Below are 22,673 nucleotides of genomic sequence, written 5' to 3'. Positions count from 1 at the left end.
AGAGAGGAAGAGCTACTGGTGATACCTGCTGAATTGATATAGACTTTGGTGTATTTGAATTACTTAAATGTATAATTTTTTTATTAATGTGGAGGAGATGGATTGTTTATAAATAGAGTTTGTGGAGTTAGAGATATTAATATTTGTTTACCTATATTTGAATATTAGCCTGGGATTTGGTTTGGGAAGTCCGGGGTGGTGGTGGGATATATTATAATATTGTGTAATACTTGTGATGTTTTTTTCTTTTTTGGAAAACAATAAAAATTTTATATTGAAAGAGGGGAAAAAAAAAATAAATAAAAAAAAAAAGGAACAGCAACAACACCTTCAATAATAAGTGAGGGTGATGGAAAAAGAAGCACAGGGGAGGCAGGAGGGATAGATGCTGGAGTAGAAATTAAAAGCAGTAAAGTAAAAACAGAGCCAGGGTCATCATAGACAATTGCCTCAGCCAGCAAAACAGGAAAAGCATTGGAAATAGAAGCGGATGAGGCATTGAGAGAAACAGCTTTTGGAGCGGGGCTAGCTGTGAGCCCCACAGTTAGTTTTCCGAAGGTGAAACGGAGTGAGCAGGCGAAAAAGGAGCAGCGCGGCACTGAGACTTCCAGTGAAAGCCTTTGCGGCAGCGAGGACAGACCGTAGAGGGCTTAGCTGAAGGGGAGGGGACAGGAGGGCGGTTACGAGGAGCTCCGCCCCCGCCCGGGGCGCAACATTGAGATTTGAAATGACCAGGCTTTCCGCAGTTGAAACAGTTTCCGGTTGGGCGGGAAAATGCATAAGCATCTGGAGACGGAGAAGCCGAAACGGAAGAAAAGGGGGATGTCATGGAAGAAGTGATAGCGGAAGCAAGAGCAGCCATTTTGTGTCCAGTGGTGCCTACTATACGACACGCACGGAGGAAATCCGCTAAGACTGAATCAGGTTTATTGGCCAAAGGCTGCAAAACCTTTTGACAGTCAGAATTAGCGTTTTCAAAAGCCAGTTTTAACATCAATTCATTTCTAGCATCTACATTGTCAATTTGGCGCTCAAGAGTAAGTTGTAAGCGACTGATAAAGGAAGCATAGTCTTCATTAGTAGCTTGAATTATTTTAGAAAAAGTTTGCAAAGGAGCGCTTTGCGCATCGTCAACTTTGCGAAAAGCATTAAGAGCAGCATTTTTTATAAGAGGAAAAGCAGCGCGGTCAGAAGCGGCTTGTTGAGCAACAGTGGCGCGAGTGCCTGAGCCATGAAGATCATCAGCAATAACATTAGCAGGAAGACCAGCATTAATAGTAACATTAACATGTTTAGTATATTCAGAAGTCCAAATAACATATTGAGACAGAGTCATAATCATCCCAAAAAGTGATTGCCAATCAGCTAAGAGCAGTTCAGAAAGATCAGTAGAAAAAGAATTAAGCAAGCCATGAACGTAGCGAGAGTGAAGTCCATAATCACGGACAGCATTTTTAAGATCTTTAATTAATTTGTAAGAGATAGCTTGGTACACGGGTTGCCCTGGGGCACCAGCAGCCGCGCCTTGCGGAACAACCCATGAGACAGGAAAGAGAGCAGAAGAAGGAAGATCTTCTGTTTCCAGAATCCCTTCAAGTGTAGCGTGTTGAAGAGCACGAACAACACTTCCTCCAGAAAAAGACGGAGGAGGCAGTTGAGATGATGGTGAAATAGGAAGAGGCGACTCAGGGGGAGCCTCACAAGAGTAGGGAGGGGGAGCAGAAGGGGGAAAGAGGGAAGGATAGAGGGACGACGGGGGGGGTTTCGGTGGGAAGATTGGAAAGAGAAGGAGCGGGTAGAGTGGTAGAGTCAGGATACAGGGTGTTTAGGGCAGCCATAATGGCACGCCATGTACACATAATATCAGGAGGGGCGCGTGGAGGTTCATGAATCTATTTGCCCAAACGTTCCCAGGTGGAGCGACGGAGAGAGCCGTCAGAAGGATAGGCAGGAACGTGTTGCTGAAGATAGGTGAGAAAAGAGACAATAGATTTACGAGAGAGAGGATATACAGTAGTTCCGTTAACTTTTTGCAAACAGTTTGCCTTCTTGACTAAAGTATAAAGCTCATCCACATGCTTGGACAGAGCTTTGGAGAGAGAAATGCCCATACTTACGATGCGCGAGCCTGTACCAGGTGCGTAAGAAGGGTGAGTCAAGGCGACATATTCCTAAAAAAGAATCACGTCGTGGGTCACCAGTTGATACGGTTTGGCCCTTTACAGGGTGAATTGTGGAACCGGTGATGTACGATAATCGGACTGACTATCGGACCTCGCGCGCAGCATAAGAAGACACGGACAACATCTTCCTTTGGTAAGGTGTGTAAGAACAGGAGCGAAAAGGCCCCTTGAGATCTTACGCACCTACTTTTATTAGCGCACAGCAAGCATGGGAGTGGTTACATATCAGAAACAAAGAAGCATTTCCTTACTACCATATATGGTCTTTTTGTGCCCTTCAAGAAACAAGGAAATCACCTTAGGTATACGTGATATAGCTGTTGGTCACGTAGGCTGACCTTTGTTTGAGAAAGTACTTTGCGATAAGTACTGATACATTGTGTGGAATATTGCAACAATACTTAGATTTCAGTAAAGAATTTGATAAAGTAGACTACAACCTATTTCTTGGCAAACTAGTAAAAATGTGGAATAGACAGCACCACCACCAGATGGGTTTGTAACTGGCTGACAAATCGTACTCAGCATGTAGTTCTCAACAGAACTACATCCATATGGAGGGAAGTAAGCAATGGGATACCCCAAGATTGGTTTTAGGCCCAGTACTCTTCAATATCTTCATCAACAATCTAGACAACGAAATTGAAGGGGAACTCAGCAAATCCGCAGATGACACTAAGCTGGCAAGACAAGCCAACAGCCCAGAAGACAAGCTCAAGATCCAAAGAGATCTTGAGAGACTTGAACATTGGGCCCTATTTAACAAAATGAAATTCAATGTAGATAAACATAAGGTTTTACACTTAGGCAAGAAAAATCAACTGTATAAGTACAGACTAAGTGAAACCTGGCTTAATGCCAGTAACTATAAGAGGGATCTTGGAATCCTAGTGGACAATATGAGCCAACAGTGTGTGGCAGCAGCCAAAAAAGCCAATGCAATCGTAGGCTGCATTAATGGAGGGATAGACTCAAGATCATGTGAAGTTCTAGTATTGCTTTACAAAGCCTAACTAAGACCACACTTGGAATACTGCATCCATTTCTGGTCATTACAGTACAAAAAAGATGTTGAGACTCTGGAAAAAGTGCAGAGAAGAGCAACAAAAATGCTTAGGGGGCTGGAGGCTAAAACATATGAAGAATTGGGTAAGTCTACTCTAATGAAAAGAAGGACTAGGGAGAACATGATAGCAGTGTTCCAATATTTGAGGGGCTCCTATAAAGATAAAGGGGTCAAACTATTTTCCAAAGCACCAAAAGGCAAGACAAGAAACAATGGATAGAAACTAACCAAAGAGAGAAGCAACCTAGAACTAAGGAGAATCTTAACAGCATTGAGTGATCAATCTTTTGCATACATCCCTTGAGAATTTATCATTTTGTACTATGGGAATAATGAGTACATTCTACTTAGATTAAGGCAATTCTTTTAACATTCAGTCCTTGGCAATCAGTCCTATTTTAATCTCGAGGCAAAAAACCAGCAGAGAAATCATGTCCCTCCTTGGTCTGAGAAGAGCTGGGCCTGGAAAGGAGATGGTTGGACAGCCAAATAGGAAAAAGTTTCAGCAGGAAAAGAATCAAAACCAATTAAAGTGAATTATCCTTTTTATAACTGCTCTTGTTTTGCAATTATAAGGATTGCCAGGATACAGGATTGATAGAGCCCCCATTCCCCATAAAACTCACAGAAATGAATAGGACGTAAGTAATGAATATGGAATCTAACCGAAAGGAGTAAATTAATGCCAGTTTGCCTCTGGGACCCTACCATCCCAACTAATTTATGCTACAATGTTTGAAAGCAATCTAATACAGAATAGCATTTGTATTAGTGCTTCCAATTTCAGAGACTATAGTTACATCAGCAGCAGCAAGGAAATAATGATCAGTCCTGCTATAATTTCAACTCATAGCAAATTAAGATTAAGATTGCTTCAACAGGAATGGAATCCAAGGGCACTTCAACACAGCCCTTTTGGGTGCCATGCTACAAAGTATTTTTAAGTTGGTTGCAAAAAGAAGGGGAGGAAAGAGAGAAACTTACAAAAAGTAGATTCACAAATAAGAAAAGGGTCTCCTAGATAAATGCCACAACTAAATGCACAGAAGTATAAACTTGTAGAGCAAGAATATAATACTGTTCTTTGGTCATTGCAATAACCCTAACCCCTAGAGAAGGAACAATTTTAATAATATTAAAAGTATTAAAGACTAGCAAATTCACTTCCACTTGGTTTTACACTTCTGTATACCAGAACATGGTTTTCAAACAGTAGAAATACTGCTTTGTTGAAAAAGATCCTTTGAATTCTGTTTATTTTCATAGGCATAGTTATATATAATTAAATCATAATTCTGAAAAACGTAATCACACAATCATATTCTTTCTCATTCTCTAATCATTTCAAATCTTTGAGGACACTGAAAATGTTATTATCACCGCACATAAAACAACATAATTAAAATGTTCAGTTAATAAGCTGGGGTACAAAGAAAATAACAACGTGTTTCTGAGTAGATAACTTTACAATGTGTACAGTAATCAAAACAGCTGGCTCACAGTACGTGACTAAATAGATTTTATAATGGACCGAAGGCTAGGCCTGGCTATATGTACAGTATATATATCTTTGATAAATTTAAATACTGGAATCCCAGGTGTAGACATTTAAAAGCAATAAAAAATAAAATGAACTCCAGATATAAGAAAAAAAGCCTTCTTTATTGCTAAGCTTTTGTCAACTAGCTGTTGACATCATCAGAACAAGGGCCAAATAATAAGGGAGCCTGTACATACCAGCCAGCGCACGACTGCGCGGGGCGCGATGAGGCTTACGCACTGAACAGCTGATAGGCGCGATGAGGCTTACGCGCTGAACAGCTGATAGGCGCGATGAGGCTTACGCGCTGAACAGCTGATAGGCGCGACTTTTGAATTTCAACCAGAGACCAGCTTTCACATCAATGTCGAGACCACCATGACTATATGCGAGTAAGCATGTTATGAGCATGCCATATGTACATTCCATACTTTGACCATTATAACTGTTATATAAGTGTATGTACAGGCTCCCTTATTATTCAGCCCTTGCTCTGATGATGTCAACAGCTAGTTGACAAAACCTTAGCAATAAAGAAGGCTTTTTTCTTATATCCCAGAGTTCATCATTTTATTTTTTACTGATTTTAAATACAGTGTGCTCACATAGCTTCTATCCTTAAAGCAGCTGAATCTTTTTCCAGCACTGTCTGGCTGCCCCTCTGCAGCTTTTGTATCAGGCACATACTAAGGCATCTTTGTGCCTTTCCATCCCAAAAGCTGTACAGCCAAACTATAAAGCACAGGACATTTGAAGGGAGAATCCATTTTAAAAAGTAACAAATAATATACAATGGTTAAATTAGAAAAAATAGTTTTTTAAAAAAAATAATATTTTAAAATTAGAACATCTTATACAAAATGAAATTTTGGAAGAAGAATCTTAACTTATCTTTTTTCCTTTATGCCAATGTCTAGATTCTTTTGCCTCTTATTCAGATGCTTCAGAAGTTAGAAAGTGTTACTGTTCTTTGAAGGAGTGGACAGGGAAGGTGGCAAAGTGGGGCTTCCGAAGAAGTTTTTAATCTCTTTGTCTGCTATATGCAAAAGACCAGTTTATTCTGCCTCCTAGGGTTAGGGTTTCTTTGATATCTTTAACGCTGTTGGGACCAATCTGACAGAAAGAATGGTTGGTAAAAATACAGATGGGGTTTCTTTGCTGGGAAAGTGTCAAAATGTGAGTTTTAAAAAAAATGTTTTCTCTCCCTTGTGCAAATAGACATTTGCTTTTCTTTCTCTTGCGCAGATTCCTGGGAGAATCAGGATCACTACAGTCCGAAAGAACAGCTGAGAAATTGTCAAGACTGGGTCTAAGGAGAACAGCATAAATTTTTCCCTCATCTATATGCAGGTGAGCAGCTTATTCTGTCTCCTGCGGAGGAAGTTTGGAAGACAGTGTCTAGATTGCAGGAATGGAATGTAGGAGAAGACTGGGAACGCCACTGCTTCCAGAGAAATGGCTTAGAGAAGCTGAGACGAATGCTGTGAAAGCCTTGAAGGGAAGCTTTGATTGGATAATCCCAACTAAAGCTTATTTGGAAACTGAAACAGGGACCTGCTTTGAAACAGCAAATTCATTCAGATGGCTTTCCCACTGTTTTGGCTGGAATTATTACAGACAACATATCGTGCTGCACCTTCACTTCCACATAAGGGGCTCTGACATAAGTAGCTAGCCAAAGGCCAACTTTTTTGACTTGGGCAGCCACAAGCTTTCACTTTGCCTGTCCTACAGTAATTGAGAGCTATATTTCTAGGTTAGCCTATCAATGCCACTGGGAACTCTGCTCCCAGTTGATCAGTTCTTTCTGTAAGAGCTGAAGGCCTTAATGTTTAAGAGGTGTAATGGCATAGCTACAAATTTTGTTTATTCTTTCCTATTCAAACTTTTTTTACTGTACCTACCTGCTCTAGCTCTACAGCAGGGGTCCCCAAACCCCAGTCTGTGGACCAGTACCAGGCCGCGGCATGCCAGCAACCAGTCCGCACAAACAAGCAAGGCCCCATCCATGGGATGCAGGCAGCACACAAAATCACACACTCTCTGGTCCATGAAAAAACCTTTCTCCACAGAACTGGTCCCTAGTGCCCAAAAGGTTGGGGATCTCTGCTCTACAGCATTGGTTCTCAATCTTTTCTTCACCATGGACCCTCTTTAAATACCTTTTGTGGCCATGGAAATGGCCATGGACTCCCAAAACCTGACTCAAGATTTAAATCGTAACAGTTCTTCAAACCTTTGTGGACTTCCTGTGATGACTTTGCTGCCTCCCAGAGGTCCACGGACCACAAGTTGAGAACCACTGCTCTATGGCATTGTAGTTCACTATACTAATCTGCTTCAGCTGCCTCTACTAATTAACTAAGAATATTGCTAATAAGCCTCAACTCCAGCCACAAGTCTTGCTGCCACTGATGAGTGAATGTTTTCTAGGAGCCGTCAAGTTTGTCAACTAATTGTATTAATTCTCCTGACATCCCCAAAGTCCTAGAAATCAGGGGCAACAATCTACAGATCCACATGGAAACAAATCAATTGTTTGTCTTCCAAATCTAGGCCAGAAAAGGCCAAGTTTTGTCAGTAAGCCAAACTGAGAGCTCCTACCTGCCACCTACAAATAGCTTTGCCAAGTAGCTATGCCAAGCCCCAGTATATAAGAAAAGTCAGAGATCAGTAATCAACAAAGTACAACATCTTACAAGGACAAGTCAATTAACATTCTTCAGAGTAATTCAGAAAAGCAAGTGGAAAACTAAAGAAAAGTTTTTGAAAGATTGTATTTTTAAACTGGAATCCGATATATTCATTGGTCCAGCCAACATCTGCATAGGCTATTTGCTAGACAATTTGGACACGGAATGATACAGTCATTTCTTCATCTTTGCTATCTCTGCCTTCAGAAAGCTACAGGGAGAACATCTTAAAATTATTGTGGGATGTAGTTGAAGCCTGACAGCATTAATTTATTCTAGACAATTTACAATCCTTGAGATTTTCATTGTACTCTAGTAAAATAAGGTGTACCTTTAGGGGCTTTGAATTTTCCTCATAACTTATGGACACATTTTTTAATTGAAGCTCAAAGCTCTAACAGCTGAAATGAATAAATTTACCCTCACATCTCAAATCAAAAACTCATATCAAATCATACCATCTTTAAATATTGAATCTCAATCAAATCTATCAGTTCTGATTTACACGGGTCAAAAATAAGATTGGCCGCTATCTCTGTAATGTGATCCCACTTCATCGGGGATAGTACTTGTATTTTCTACTCATGTATGTTGCTTTCTGTCCATCAATTTCTGCTGTGTTTTTAAGGAAAATGTTAATGTATTAACTTTAATGCTCACGACAGTGCCACTAGAATATATTTTAAGGGCTAAACTAGACATGACATCTCGAAACTGCAATAGAATATTGCAGTCACTTAGAATATCTTTTGTCACCTTCATAGAAGGGAGGGAAATGATTAAGAATCAACAACCTATGTTTTCCATTCCTGGACAGTGCTGCACTCTATAGCTGCAGTTGCTTCACTTTGCGAGAAGGTAACATCAATGAAAACTTTCTACCACTAAGATCACCTGGAATTTGGAAATTAGAGTTGAATTGTATAGACTTAACTATGTATCCAATAATCAATTTTCATTTTGAATAATGAGGAAAAATATGCCAGAGGGGGGGAAATACCAAATTTATGCTCCTTCAACACCCCATCTACTCAGAATTTCTTCTACAAACTTCATAAGCATTTTCAAATAGGCATTGGAAATAGATAGTAATCAGATAGACATACCTATTTCATTAAAACCACTGTAGCCCAGCTCCTGCCTGCTTAACCCCAATTCTTCAAGGTCCAAACACTCAAATCCTGGTGGACACTGGTAGCCTTCTTCTGATGCTTTTGAACAATGTGTGTCTGGGATTGCCAAATTGTTCCAGGTTATGTTTCTGTTGGGATGACAAGGAAATCAGTTAGTCAAATTGAATGCTATCTGGGTAAAATATGCAATCTTGTTCTTTCTGCAGTGTGCAAAGAAAGGGAAACACTATCTGGTTAGCTTTCACCTTTACTTCCTTGAATATCCAAATCATTGCCTGCATAGAAACAATAGTTTTGTATAAAAATTAGGTGCCAGGGTATAACTGCAGAATAATGGATAGTGACAGAGTTATCAACTGAAAGGCTTTATGATCTTCTGGGAACCGAGAACAATATTAACGCTCTTCATCAAATTCACACATCATCTTTAAATGGAATAATAGCGCAAGAGAATGGAAAAAAGATCTGAAATGATCAGAAGGATTTAGTCCTCAGCAAACTGAGATCTACTATAGGGCAATCCACTAAAGGGGGAAAAAACCCAAGTAATATAAGTTATGTATACATTCAAATGCCAAAAAGGGATAAGTAATTTACTTGAAAGATACCCTCTATCTGTAAATCATTATTTTGGGATAATCCTATTTATTTTTCTTCTCCATCTGAGGAACTAAGAGCAATTGGACTAGAGAATTAATCAGCCTTGAGAAAATATTAGATTTAGGTGGATTCACTTAAGACTATGACGGAAGACTACAGAATAAAATGAGATCTTACAGAACTGAAATGCCTTGGCCATCATTTATTGTAATCTCATTCTTTGTTTAATATGTGGGCTGTAGAAAATAATATAGGCCTGTTTTTAAATACTTAAGGGAAAGAACAGCAGGTAAAAAGAACAGTAGGAATTTGGGAAGTGCTTGTTCCATTCCTTTTGCAGGGCACCAAATTAGGGAAAGCTGGAATAGTGTTGGATTGAGACTTTAGTGACCCCAATTCAAATTCCTATTTGCAATGAAATTCATGGGCCATCTTGACACAGCCATTTGCTCCCAGTTTATTGTGAAAATAAAACAAAGGAAAAGAGCCTAATATGTTCCCTTTAGCAAAATGCGTATCATGTTATAATGGGGGGGAAGCTATTTTACCCCAAGTGAATATCACAGTTATGGCTACGATCCAGTAAGCATATGGGAATTACGTTCCTTATTAATGCTGGAGCTGAAATCCCATCAATATGGATCTGATAAAGGAACCAATATCGAAAACCAGAAGTCCAGCTCGCTCTGGCAATAGTCACTGAATACATTAACATGCTACTTTTAAAAGTCTTTCTTCCTTGATGTGCATTGCTCTTTCACAAATAAACAAATATGAACAAGCAAGCAGCAAATAAAAATAAATCATGGTGAAGCCCTCAAAACAGCAAGAAAATGTTGTGTATTAGAAAGTGAGAAGGGGAGCCAGAGAGACAACAGTGTGATGCAGACAGACAGACAAATGCCTCAGAAGAAATGTAGTGAGCCTAGTGATAAAGCAAGAGGATGAGTATGAATATTGGCTGGCAAGACTTAGAATTCTCTTGAGGGAAAGGAAGCAGCCTAAAAACAAAAATGAGGTAAAATTAAGAGAAGCATCACAGAAAATGTAGCACTTAGTTCTATGTTTGCTTTTGAAAACCTTGTTATAAAACAAGGGGTTCAATTGTGCTGAACTTAGGAAAACGTACACTTAAATGTATGTAAATAAGGTAACCTATTTATCTGTCTATCGGATAAATAGGTTACCTTAATACAGATAGGGAAATTTGGAGAGAGGAATTGCTCGGACATTACCCCTGAATTGTATCTGAAGAGGGATGAGAGGGAAGAAAGGAGAGGAAGAGTAAAGGAGGGGGGAAGGAAGTAGGAAGGTTGGAGGAGAAGAGGAGAAGTGGGGAGAAAGGGGAGGAGAGTGGTGAAGGAAAGAGGAGAGGAGAGGAAGAAGAGGGAAGTAGGGAAGAAAGAGAAGAAAGGGAGAAAGAAGGTAGAGAAGAAGGAGTGTGGATACAGTGAAAGGGGAAATGGGCAAGCAACACCAAAAGTCATGTGTATGTATTTATTTCATTTTATTAAAAATATCTTATATATAAGAATGTAAAAAGAATGTATGTTAAATTCTGATAAATATCACGGTATATGTATGGGGGAGAGTTTGGAAAAATAAAAAAAAATTAAATAGTAAAGGTAACCTATTTATGTTTGTTTTAACACTGAACATTTCACCACTGCAAGCATCTTGCTACACTTGGGAAATCCAAGGGAAAGAATTGCTGACTTGGAGTCAAAACTATAGAAGCGGAACCAAACAGTGTGAACTTTCATACAGATAGCCCTCAACTTACAGCCACAACTGAAACCAGAATTTCTGTTGCTAAGCAAGTGACTCATGCCAGATTTTGCCACAGTTTTTAAGTGAATCACTGTAGTTCTTAACTGAATCACATGGTCATTAAGCAAATCTGGCTTCTCCCATTGATTTTGCTTGTCAGAAGCCAGCTGGGAAGATTGGTAATGGTGATCACATGATCCTGGAATGCTGCAACCATTGTAAATACACATCATTGCCAACTGCACAAATTTTGAGCACGTGACTGTGGGGATGCTGTGATGATTGTAAGCATGAGGACTGGTTGTAAGTCATTATTCCCCAGTGCCATTATAGCTTTGAATGGTCAATAAAGGAATGGTTGTAAGTCAAGGACTATTTGTATGTATCACCCATTTATTCATTTCAGATAATGTATACACTATTTTCTTAACAGAATATTTCATAAGAGATATTTCAGACTGTTTTCAAGTTTCAAACAGTAAAGTACAATAAAATGCTAAAGAAATACAAATATCAAAAAGAAGAATAACATCTTCTATTAGCAGTACTTAAAAACATTATTAAAAACAGCTGCATTTAATATGTAAGGTGTAGTTCACTAAAATTAAGAATATTGTTAATGTTTTTGTTTCTGTGCTAATCCTTCCTAATTTAATTGACCCCTTTCTCATTTTATACAAATTTTCTAGGAATTGCACCACAACTGCCTTCTATCTGACTACAACATTGTCTTTGATAAAATTATTCACGCAGAATACATTTCCTAAGAGCCCTAGAAACCTAACAACAACACTGTCAGACACTGTTGTACATGCTTACAGCAATCTGACAACTATGTTTCATGGGAAATTAGAACTTGTTGGTCCCAAGTTCCCCATTAGAGGATCATATAGCTGCAAAAGTTCTTTAAAACTGTGAGTTGCTAAAGTACCAAATTTCACTAAAATACTTTCACATTTCAAGGTCTCATCATCAAGACCAATATCAAATGCAAAATAAGGCAGGGAACAATCCTTTAGAAAGAAAGATTAAGGGAGACACACAGAAAAATCCTGATTGAGACTTACCCTGGTTTTGTATCATTTGTTACACAATGATATGTGAAAGGTCCAAACATCTGGACCCCCAAAATTCCATACAGAAGCAGAAAGAACAGAAGGAAAATGGAAACACTCCAAATTTGTTCACCTGAACGCCTAGTTTAAAAAAAAGGAAAGGAAATGAGAATGAATGTGATATGCATTAAATGTATATACAATTAAAAAAAAGTAGGACAAAGTTTCCAAGATTTCAAATCCATCAGAAAAGGCTTTGCAGCTGTAGATTAATCACCCATTTTATCAAGTGAGAATGAGATAAAAATGGTATTTTTTCGCTCTAAATACTGCACTGAATTCAGGTGTTGAACTACACTGGACTCTAATTTAGAACAATTTGTATACTCTCAAATGTGTACCTCCCTACATTATTTTTAAAATCTTAAGTATGTAAATAAAAAAATGTGTCCAAGGAATTAGTAGCTATGACTATTGTAAACTAGGATATTTATTGAAACCCCACAGAACTGATGATATACACTATGCTGCGAAACCAATCGGGCCTTTGGCAATTTTTTAAAATGCTTGGTTTTCCTTCTCAAAGGGCAGGGGGTTTGCATAAGTCTGGAAGCTCCCCAATTATTCATCCATATTGCAAAGATAAATAAAGTAAGGAAAGAGATATGGGAGAATAGGAAATTGAATGCAAGTCTCTCACTCACAATATACTTTTATACAGCTGTGGCTAAAAAGCTACCAAAGCTACACTATAAAATCAAAGGCAAAGAACAGACTTACTTTAAAATGTTGGTTATCCTGGTTCTTGGTAATTCAAAGCGGAAATAAATTCGGAATGCTCGAATCATAATAAGTGGTCGTGGGATCCTCAGCATGCCCCAAGGAGACATTTGATCAACTATCTCAGCAATTTCAAAAACCTAGGAAGAAAAGGAATGTTTTTTTCTCTTTGATATTTCCTAATCATGCCAGTCTTCTTCTACTAGTTTTAAATGGTTATTTCTGCAAAACACTATAATTTCCAGGAACAACATACTTCCACTGTTATCTTTCAGTGGTTGGTTTTGCTAAATTTAGGATTTCCATGCTTTTTAACAGTTGCCTTTGCAACTGATTATCCTGCAGGCTCAAACATCATTGATCTCATTCGACAATATGAAGGAATCTTGAATATATTGATCTAAAACAATTTCACACTGGTGCACTGGAGTAGTCAAATAGAAAGTACAGGATGTCATTGCTGATATACGATGCTCACATGATAGAATTGCTCCAGGCTAAACTGAAGAGGAAGAGCTCCACGTGGAAAGCAAGCTATGTTAGGCTGCCAGATCAAATAATGGTAACAAGCTCTAGTGCAATACCTAAAATTCAATTTCTTTTAAAACACTAACAAGAGAATGAGTCATTTAAATTTGGAATGCAAAGTGTACTGCATAACATATTGTTATGTTATCAATTATTCTGATAGGAGCATTTTGTTAGTTGTATACACTTATATACAGATAAATCTTTTTTTTTTTGAACCATGTAAGGTTTTGTCTGATAAGAATTTTTTATTTGAAAGTCTTATGCGGACTAATAGTAGAACTTTTCTCTTTTAGTTTTGTTTAGTTAAGATAGTGTCCAAGCAAGAGTACTCAAAAGTACACAATTTATATACGGTAATTGGTACATATCTCAAAATGTTAGGTAATTAACACGGATCTAAGTTGTTTTAAAAACAGCATTACATTTTAGTTTAGCAGTAGCTTGATTGCCCAACTGATTTCACTCTAATAGGCTGCAGTACTGTAGTGAAAGGAGATGGGGAATGAAAAGCAGTATTTTGTTCTAGAAAGACCAGGTGCCAAAGTTGGCTTTGCACCTCTTCATATGCTGTACCAGTTATGCTTCTCCTAGATCAAATGGCTCTTCAGATAGTCACTCACAGCGTGGGCACCTCGCAGCTTAATTACTGTAAGACGCTCTACATGGGGTTGTCCTTAAAAGCCATCCAGAAGCTTCAACTGTTCCAGAATGCAGTAGTGTGAACAGTGATGAACATGTCCATGTAGCACTTCTGCTTTTTGAGCTACATTACCAATAGCAATAGCACTTAGACTTATATACCACTCCACAGTGCTTTACAGCTTTGTCTAAGTAGTTCACAGAGTCAGCATATTGCCCCCAACATTCTAGGTCCTCATTTTATTATCCTCGGAAGGATGGACAGCTGAGTCAACCTTGAGCCTGTGAGATTCGAACTGCCAAACTGCTGACAGCAGCAGTCAGCAGAATTAGTCTGCAGTACTGCATTCTAACCACTGTGCCACCATGGTTCTTAAGTGGCCAATTTGGTTCCGAATATGTTCAAAGTGATGATCATGACCGGGTGAGGATTTCTATGACATGTCATTGTTTTCTGGGACCTTTATTTGAATTTATAAGTAAGTTAAAACATGTTTTAGAGTAATCTGGTGAGAATTAGATGCTTTTTATTTTGCTTGAAAAGTCTTACTTTGACTTTTTAAAGGTATCTAATATTTCTGCTTAATTTTGTAACAAATGCTGCATTTTGGTTATATTTTGGTCATTGGCAATCCTCCTGATAAGTAGGCAAGTTTAAGTCAGCAAAGAAAGTGAGAATTTGCCTGTTTTTTTCTTATTCACTCCCCAATTCAGGGAGATCTCTCTCTCTCTCTCTCTCTCTCTCTCACACACACACACACACAGACACACACACAGACACACACACAGACACACACACACACACACACACACACACACACACAGAGAGAGAGAGAGAGAGAGAGAGAGAGAGAGGAGATGCTGATGTACAGTATCAAGAAGATGTTTATTTCAAAGGTTGATCATCAGGGAAACCTCCAGAAATAGGTTCCCCCTGAGCTCTGAACATCCTCCACTCTTTTCTTGTCCAGAAGAGTGGCTGAAGACCTAGTGTGGGAGATTAGGACTCCTAACTTCATTCCATTCAGTCTGTAATTTTTGTCATTTTTATCATCTTTTCTTCTTTTTAATTGGATTTAATGTAATTTCTTTGTTTGGATTGTTGTGAACCTCTCAGAGACATTGGGAGTCAGGCAACATACAAGTTTAATAATAAAAGGAACAATAAAATAGATCCTGTTAGGTACACTCTGTGGCATTCAATTACAAGTTTCAGACACTTCTTGAGTCTGCTTAAAGAGGAGAGCCAATCAGAGGATTTTTAAATTAAACTCAATACTCAGTACTTGGGCAGAGATGACCTTATTATAATGAAATAGAATTACCTGTAAAACTAAGGACACCCACAGACAAAATACCATGAATCCATCAAATACACACCAGCGGTCCTTCACATAGGAGCTATCCCCCTACGGAAAAAAATTAAATTGGATCATATTGTGTTTTCATTGTTATTTTATAATCATAATTAAACAGAAGTGATCGGACAGCATTAAAAAACAATGTTTTTTTGAGATTTGTGGCAATAGGTACTGATTCAAAACAATAACTTTCTCCAAAATGATATCTTTAGCTGTGCAGCAATTATTAACTCAATGGCTCAAGAGGGCAACGCTAAATTAGAGAATGCTGCAATAAATAAATATTTATATTTACATACAAATAAATATCCTGAAAAGAGTGAAATAGGTTTAGTGTCTTAGAAGAATCCTTTGCTTATAATGTGCAACTTAGAAAACATCCTCCATTGACCTCATAGGTGCTTTAGTCTGACAGCTGCTGAAAATACCATGCAACTATTTGGCACAAATGTCAGTGCCAAGTATTTAAAAGCACCTCTTTTATTTCTGTACTAAGTTTGTAAGCAATGCATCTGGAATAGGAGAAGTGAATTAGATAAATTAAACACAGGAAGACTGTTTTTCCCAAATGTAACCCAACATACAAATTGTTTTTATATAGTAACTGATTTTGCTATTTGTGGATATTTTAAAACTTTTTTTTCCTTGACTTGTTAACTTTTAGGTTGAACCTGGGATATCAGTGATGTATTAGTTACATGCACTGTTTGCAGATGCATCTTGATCCTTTCATATTTTTTTTTGCTGACCAAGAAAAGGCTCTAATGATTTGCAGCTGTAGCAAACTGAAAAATGATATGCTATGGAATTCTCTTTCTTAGGCAGGTCTTTGAATGTACCTTTAAGCTCAGAATTTAAACTCATTCATACATTGCTCCACATATCATTAAAATGAGTAAAGTTATAACATGCATAATTATTATATTAATGTCTATATTTGCTTTAAATAAGGATATATAAATTCAGCCCAAGCTTTTTAGCATGTAACTGTATTTAATTCAAAAGTAGACGCAGTCAATAATTATTTCTGTACAGTATTATGTTTTGCAGACTTATATCCAAGAGGACGCTAGAGACAGGTAAAGAGTAATCCCCCAGCAGCATTATTATCCTAATATCTAATTACTGCTACCTGTATTGGAGATAGAAACCTAAGATGGCTTGTTGACAAAACAAAAAACAAAAAAAAACCCCTCAATTGCTTTCTTCTCCCCAAAGTGACAACTGCTGTGAAATTACTGAGAAAGACATTATAATCATACTCACAGAGATGTATATGGACATAAAAATTATTCATCATTCTGTTAGCATGGGAGCATGAGTTTAGGTATTACTGATGTCATTTGAGAGATCACAAGAAGTACACAAATGTGGCCACAACAGAATTATTGAAGGCTACACAGGCCTAAGTAATATTCTTTAACTCAGAGTCTTAATGCTCCAATTTCTAGAATTTCAAGACAAGAATATCAGTCTGCTTTCTTATGGAAGCCTTAATACATGAATGAGTTCTGCCAGGTTTTTTTAAAAAAAATCTGTTCGATACTAAGGCCCATCCTATTACAGCCTTTCCTTTTTGTATAGATCAGGGGTGTCAAGCTCGCAACATCACTTGACCTGTTGTGGTATCTGCTGAGGAAAATGAGTTGGAACTGGAGCTGATGGAGGTCGAGGGAGGGGTGTCTGTGGCTTCAGAGGAATCTGGGGAAGAGCAGGCTGAGGCAGGCCAGGACCTTTCAGGATTGGGACAGGATGAAGGGCAAGGGCCACCTCCTCCTGATTCTAGAGCACAGAGAGTGGGGAAAAGGAGGGAACAATGCAGGCAGGCCTAGCTACTCGGGAGGAGAGTGCCCCACCCCTCTCCACAAGGCACACTTGGAGACTGAGACTTAAGGAGCCGCTATGGGGAGGGGCATTTGTCAGGAACAAATGCTGAATGCTTGGAGTTTTGCTGATCTTGGAAACAATTCTCTGATCTCCTGTGTTGTGATTTCTGTTTGGAAACCCTGGAACTCTGACCATTGGACTGGCTGACAAACTTGATTTAGTGTTCAAAGACCTCAAGTTGAATTTTGACTTCTCTTCTGAAACTGCTCAGGCAAGCTTGTATTTCCACAGACTCCTTAGATTTTGGATGTATCTTTCTTTCCTTGTTATCAACGTGGCCTTGAGTAAATTACTCTTCTAATCTAACTGTGTGTGAGTCAAAGGAGGATGGCTCGTTCCACACACACACTTTCCCTGCCTGGAGAGTTAAAAACTTGTGAAACTACTTGCAGCCAGAGGCTGCTGAAGGTGTGTGTGTCTTACTTTGTTCTGCGGCTTGCCAGAAACGTGGGAAAATTGGAGCAAATAAAAAGCGGTTTGAACTGCCAGTTGACTGTTTTGTCTCTGTGCCGTGCCCTGGGTCATCACATATCGTGACTTTTTTGCCACTGCCAGCAATTTGGTGGGCCCGGTTTTGCTATGATGCATCCGGCCCATGGGCCGGCAGTTTGATACCCCTGATATAGATGATAAATTTCAGCCACTGATCAAATCAGCTGAGAAAATACAGTGCTTAAGTGGAAAGAAAATTAAGAGCCATATTGTTCTTTCCAAGTGAAGATGCTAGAGAAGTGCAAGACATAGGGTTTTGTGTACTGAAAATTATGATTCACCAGAGGGATCTTTAGTATTTCTTCAGATTTCTTGCCATACTTGTTATAACAACATCCGACACATCTTAAGATGATCTGGCCACAGCAGAAAAATCTCTCACTTCTCTAGGGTTTTAGGACTGAAATTTCTTCACAAGGCTGAAAATATTCTATGTTCTGCCTTCCAATCCTATCATGCAGTTTGTTCTATATATTGATCTCAAATGCTATAAGGAAAAGAAATAGTGTTCTCTTTTGTAGCTGTGATTTATTCTTCAACCTCCTCACACTTAGCTTTGCATAATAACAATGATGACAGCACCTTATTAATGTGTGCAGGGATGTTTGCAATATGCTTTGACTATTGTTGAGAATACAATTTTATCACTTTTTTATTTTGATGTGTGTCTGTGCCTGATATAGCATATCCCTTTTTTCTGGCCATCTGTTTCTAATGTTATTACTTATGGCAATTCCCTTATAACTTATGAAATACTAAGGAGTTTGGCATCTGCTAAGGACCAATTGATTGACAAAATAAATACTGGGCTCTTACCGTCTGTTTTCCTGGAATTTATGCTGAAGTTCTAATAGATCTATAGATCACATCCTGTTGTATGAATGTGACTTAATGCTTCCCAAGGAAGACACAGATCCTATTACAAATCCTAATTATAGTTCTATCTCACACATCTATAGGGATGCTAACCCTGCCAATAAATTATTTTTTCTTTCAGTTATTGTATATTCAACTCAGGCTGGATTTATATAAGACTATTCAGAGGTAGATGACATTAGATTTGTCGTAGTTGTTTAATAAAAACCAGCAGCCATAATATATTTGGATGCAGGAAAGGCTTTTGATAAGGTTTTTTGGATGTTTCTGAAATGAATATGAAGAGAGTCAATATGGTCCAGTGGTTAAGGCTCCAGGTTAGAAAGTGGATGACCACGTTCAAGTCCCGCTTTGCCATGAAAGCCAGCTGGTGGGTGACCTTGGGCCAGTCACTCTCTTTCAGCCCAACTAACCTCACAGGGTTGCTGCTATAAGGAAAATAGAAGGCTGAAGGTATGTTGGATTTGTTTGCAACCTTGAATTATTTGTAAAAATAATAAAGGTAGGACACAGATAAATAAATTTTGACTCCCTCCAACTTTCATATTCTGGATAGACCATATTTCATTCTATTCCTACTTCATAAGTGATTAACAATAGCATGTTTTCTTCTTAAAATATGTGTCATAATAAACATCAGGAAAGCCCAGTTTCTGTATTTAATTTATTTCTATAAATATAAGGTTATGAAATTATATTTTTTAGAAAACATTAAGGAAATTGGCATAGGTAGAACAAAGTATAGGATTATGTGGATGATATGCTACAATTTAACATTGTTAATCTATGTTATTATTTTGCCATTGTCCCAATGATACAATTATAAATTGTCATCACTATGCTGGACACATGCATATAACTTGCATGATTTATATGATGCAATAATAAAAGCATCATCATTTGCCCCCATTAATCTCCTACCATTTTTCTATTATCCATTGATAGGATGATTTATTGCTTAACAACTCTTATCAACAGGAAATGTTTCCTAACATTTATTCTAAAACTCGTTTAACTTCATTCTCTTGTTTCTTACTCTACTCTTTGTTTCAACTAAGAACAAACCTACCCCTTTTTTTCTTTCTTTCTAGCATCTTCCTGCAAGTGCAGGATCGGCTTTTCCCCCTTCTATGGGTTGTGACAGGAATTGACCCACTGGCTTGTCACCTGAGCCAGACAATGTGGGCTGTGAGAGAATGATTATCCCAAAGGCACCCAACTGGCTTTCATGGCTAAGACGGAACTTGAACTCATAACCTCCAGGTTTCTAGCCTGGTGCCTTAACCACTAAGCCAAACTGGTTCTCTAAAGTGAAAAGTCTCTAAACCAGCTCTCGTTAAAGGGGCTGGCTGCCCCTTCTTAAATAACAAATTAACCACTACAATGTCGCTCGTTAGTTTCTCCTATGCAAACATAATGAACCTAACACTTTTAACTTTTTCTTGTATGTTTTCTTTCCAGAGCCCCACCCTCTGGTTAACTCTTCCTCTAACATTGCTCCAGCTTTTCCTTGATCTTTTAAAATTCGTAAATGCGCCAATCTGGGTACAAAACACAAAGCATGGTCTATCCAGAGTAGAATATAATAGAATAATTACTTGCTATATTGCAGATGCAGTGCTTCAGTTAATGTATATCAAAATTGCACTGGTATTTTTAGTTTGATGTTCATGTTCAATAGGCAGTTAGATCCTTCATATGCATTGCCATCAAATCAAACCCTGCAGCAATATATTTATAGATACAGGACTTTATACTAAGAACCATTGAACATCATTTTCTGGGATCTCTCAAATGTTGATTTTTTTGCTTTGTCTGGCCCAAGTCTGATAAAAATTCATTTCATTTCATCCATATGATTTTTAGCTATATCATCAATAATTGTAGTCTATCAAAACATCAAGAACATGAACTCTTCACGCATGAGTAAAGCCAACAGAATGGTAGTATAAGTATAGACAGGATTTGCAACAGTGCATTACTGATATTATTGGCATTTAGATTATAGATAATTATTCTACAATGGGATAAGGAAGAATTGTAAACAGCAGCTATCTATTTGGAGTTATTTTTCTTATATACAATACATGCCACTCCCCTCTCTAACACTGGTATATTACTTGTGCAGAAATGCTGTTGGTTTGTTGGAGATCACTTAAAAATAATTTGCAGAAAATGACATTTAGAACTTAATAGTTTGAAATGACAAAATATATACACTGTAGCATCTGTTGTGAAAGGCAAACTTATGTTTAAATATCCTGATTGCTTCAGCATAAACACCAGAGAGATTATGGTTCAGAAACCCATCATTTAAATATGAATGTTCTATTCACAATAAATGGCATATTCTGTTCAGAGCAGCACTAGATGTCAGCAAAAGGTACAGAGCCTCACCTTCTAGTGTTCTGGACCTCTGCAGTATGGATAATGATAATCCTGTTTCTGTCCTGCTACTGAAACCTGATGATCCCAATTAATCTAATTCTGTGCAATAAACAGTGCATCTGATAAGCAGTGTGTCTCATTTCTTAGATGTACTGAAAGATGCAGCCTTTAGTTCATTCCATTGACGCTGAATAGGCAACAGATACAATGAGCAGGAGCCTAAGGCGCATGTTCACTTCCTGATCTAGGCACATTAATTGAAATTTCTGAAGTGAGCATCTGTGCATTTATTTATATACATAAGGGCCTTTTGAGTTATCCATGAATACTTACAGCTTGTCATGATGTTACATCCCTCCCATATGCATATTTGTTACACATACTCTGAATATTGATAAGGAGCAGATAATGAAACTGTGGTTCCAGAGCTATTCTTTCTGTTATGTGGAGAACTTTGGGAAAAAAACATTTTTGTAATTTCATAGCATTATTCCTTAGAAATGTTTTAAATAGAGTTACGTTCTATTAACTTATTCAATATCTGACACTTTGTTAGCAGGAGGATGGGGGGGGGGAAATACCCAGATATTGATGGCTTGTTTTTCCTCCTGGGAACATTCTTGCCTTACCGGGAAGTAGGCCAACAACCACAATGTCAAAACCAGATGACTCACTATATAACCAGATAATACAACAGCTGCAATTATGGATTTGGTTTAATGTTGTAAGACTCTTTAAAGCCTTTAATTGTCTAGTTAATATCGATGAATCCATGGACAAGTTGATTAAGAAAATGGCAGGTTCACACATCATGCTGGGACCTCTTTTATTGGCTTTGGCTTAGTTCAGCAATCTTTTCCCTAACTAACAAGAGAAATAAGAAACAAACCAAAGCAATTTCATATAGGCAGTGATTAGATTGTCATGTCTTTTTTAATAAGTCGAGATAGAAATGCTTCATTTTTCCTTTTGTGCAAGCAGAAATTTCAATGACTGTAGGTTGATATTTCATCAAAACAAGTAAACTATAGTTAATGGTTCTGAAATAGCCTGGCCAGTTCACACATTATAATGACCCAAAAATCTTAATGATTGGTTACACAAGTTAGAGTTATTTAGCACACATATAGCATTAAGCTTCAAAGCTGGATTCAGACTACTCTAAGTCAAATCAAGAAAGTCATCTGATTGTTCAGCATAGGGTATGGAATAATGTCTTGAAATTGGTTTAATATTCTTACTGTTTCTTGCAAATTAGACAAATGGTTGTCCAATCTCTTCTTAAAAACTTCCAGTATTGGAGCATTCACAATTTCTGGAGGCAGGTTGTTCCATTGATTAATTTCTCCTTAGTTCTAGGTTGCCTCTCTCCTTGATTAGTTTCCATCCATTGCTTCTTGTCCTGCCTTCGGGGGTCAATAGGTTGACCCCCCTCATCTTTGTGGCAGCCTCGTCTTTGTGGCAGCGCCTTAGATATTGGAACACTGCCATCATGTCACCCCTAATCCTTCTTTTCACTAGACTAGACATACCCAATTCCTACAATTGTTCTTCGTATGTTTTAGCCTCCAGTCCCCTAATCATTTTGGTTGCTCTTCTCTGCACTCTTTTTAGAGTCTAAACATTTTTTTTTTATATTGTGGTGACCAAAACTGGATGCGATATTCCAAGTGTGGTCT

At 38.0% G+C, this 22,673-nt stretch overlaps 1 protein-coding gene across 1 annotated transcript in view; it reads right to left on the bottom strand.

Moving 5' to 3' along the window:
- NALCN (sodium leak channel, non-selective) overlaps positions 1 to 22,673 on the bottom strand; it is a 222,705-nt gene that overhangs the window by 154,236 nt on the left and 45,796 nt on the right. Inside the window, 4 exon segments of the mRNA XM_015818011.1 lie at positions 8,589 to 8,743; positions 12,053 to 12,181; positions 12,821 to 12,960; positions 15,316 to 15,399. Coding sequence (XP_015673497.1) covers positions 8,589 to 8,743; positions 12,053 to 12,181; positions 12,821 to 12,960; positions 15,316 to 15,399 — 508 coding nt within the window.

This window comes from Protobothrops mucrosquamatus, unplaced genomic scaffold (assembly GCF_001527695.2).
Source record: "Protobothrops mucrosquamatus isolate PMUCROS unplaced genomic scaffold, P.Mucros_1.0 scaffold664, whole genome shotgun sequence".
NCBI classification, from domain to species: Eukaryota; Metazoa; Chordata; class Lepidosauria; order Squamata; family Viperidae; genus Protobothrops; species Protobothrops mucrosquamatus.
Note: the sequence above shows the minus strand (reverse complement) of the source record. Positions and strands in the feature narration are given on the sequence as shown.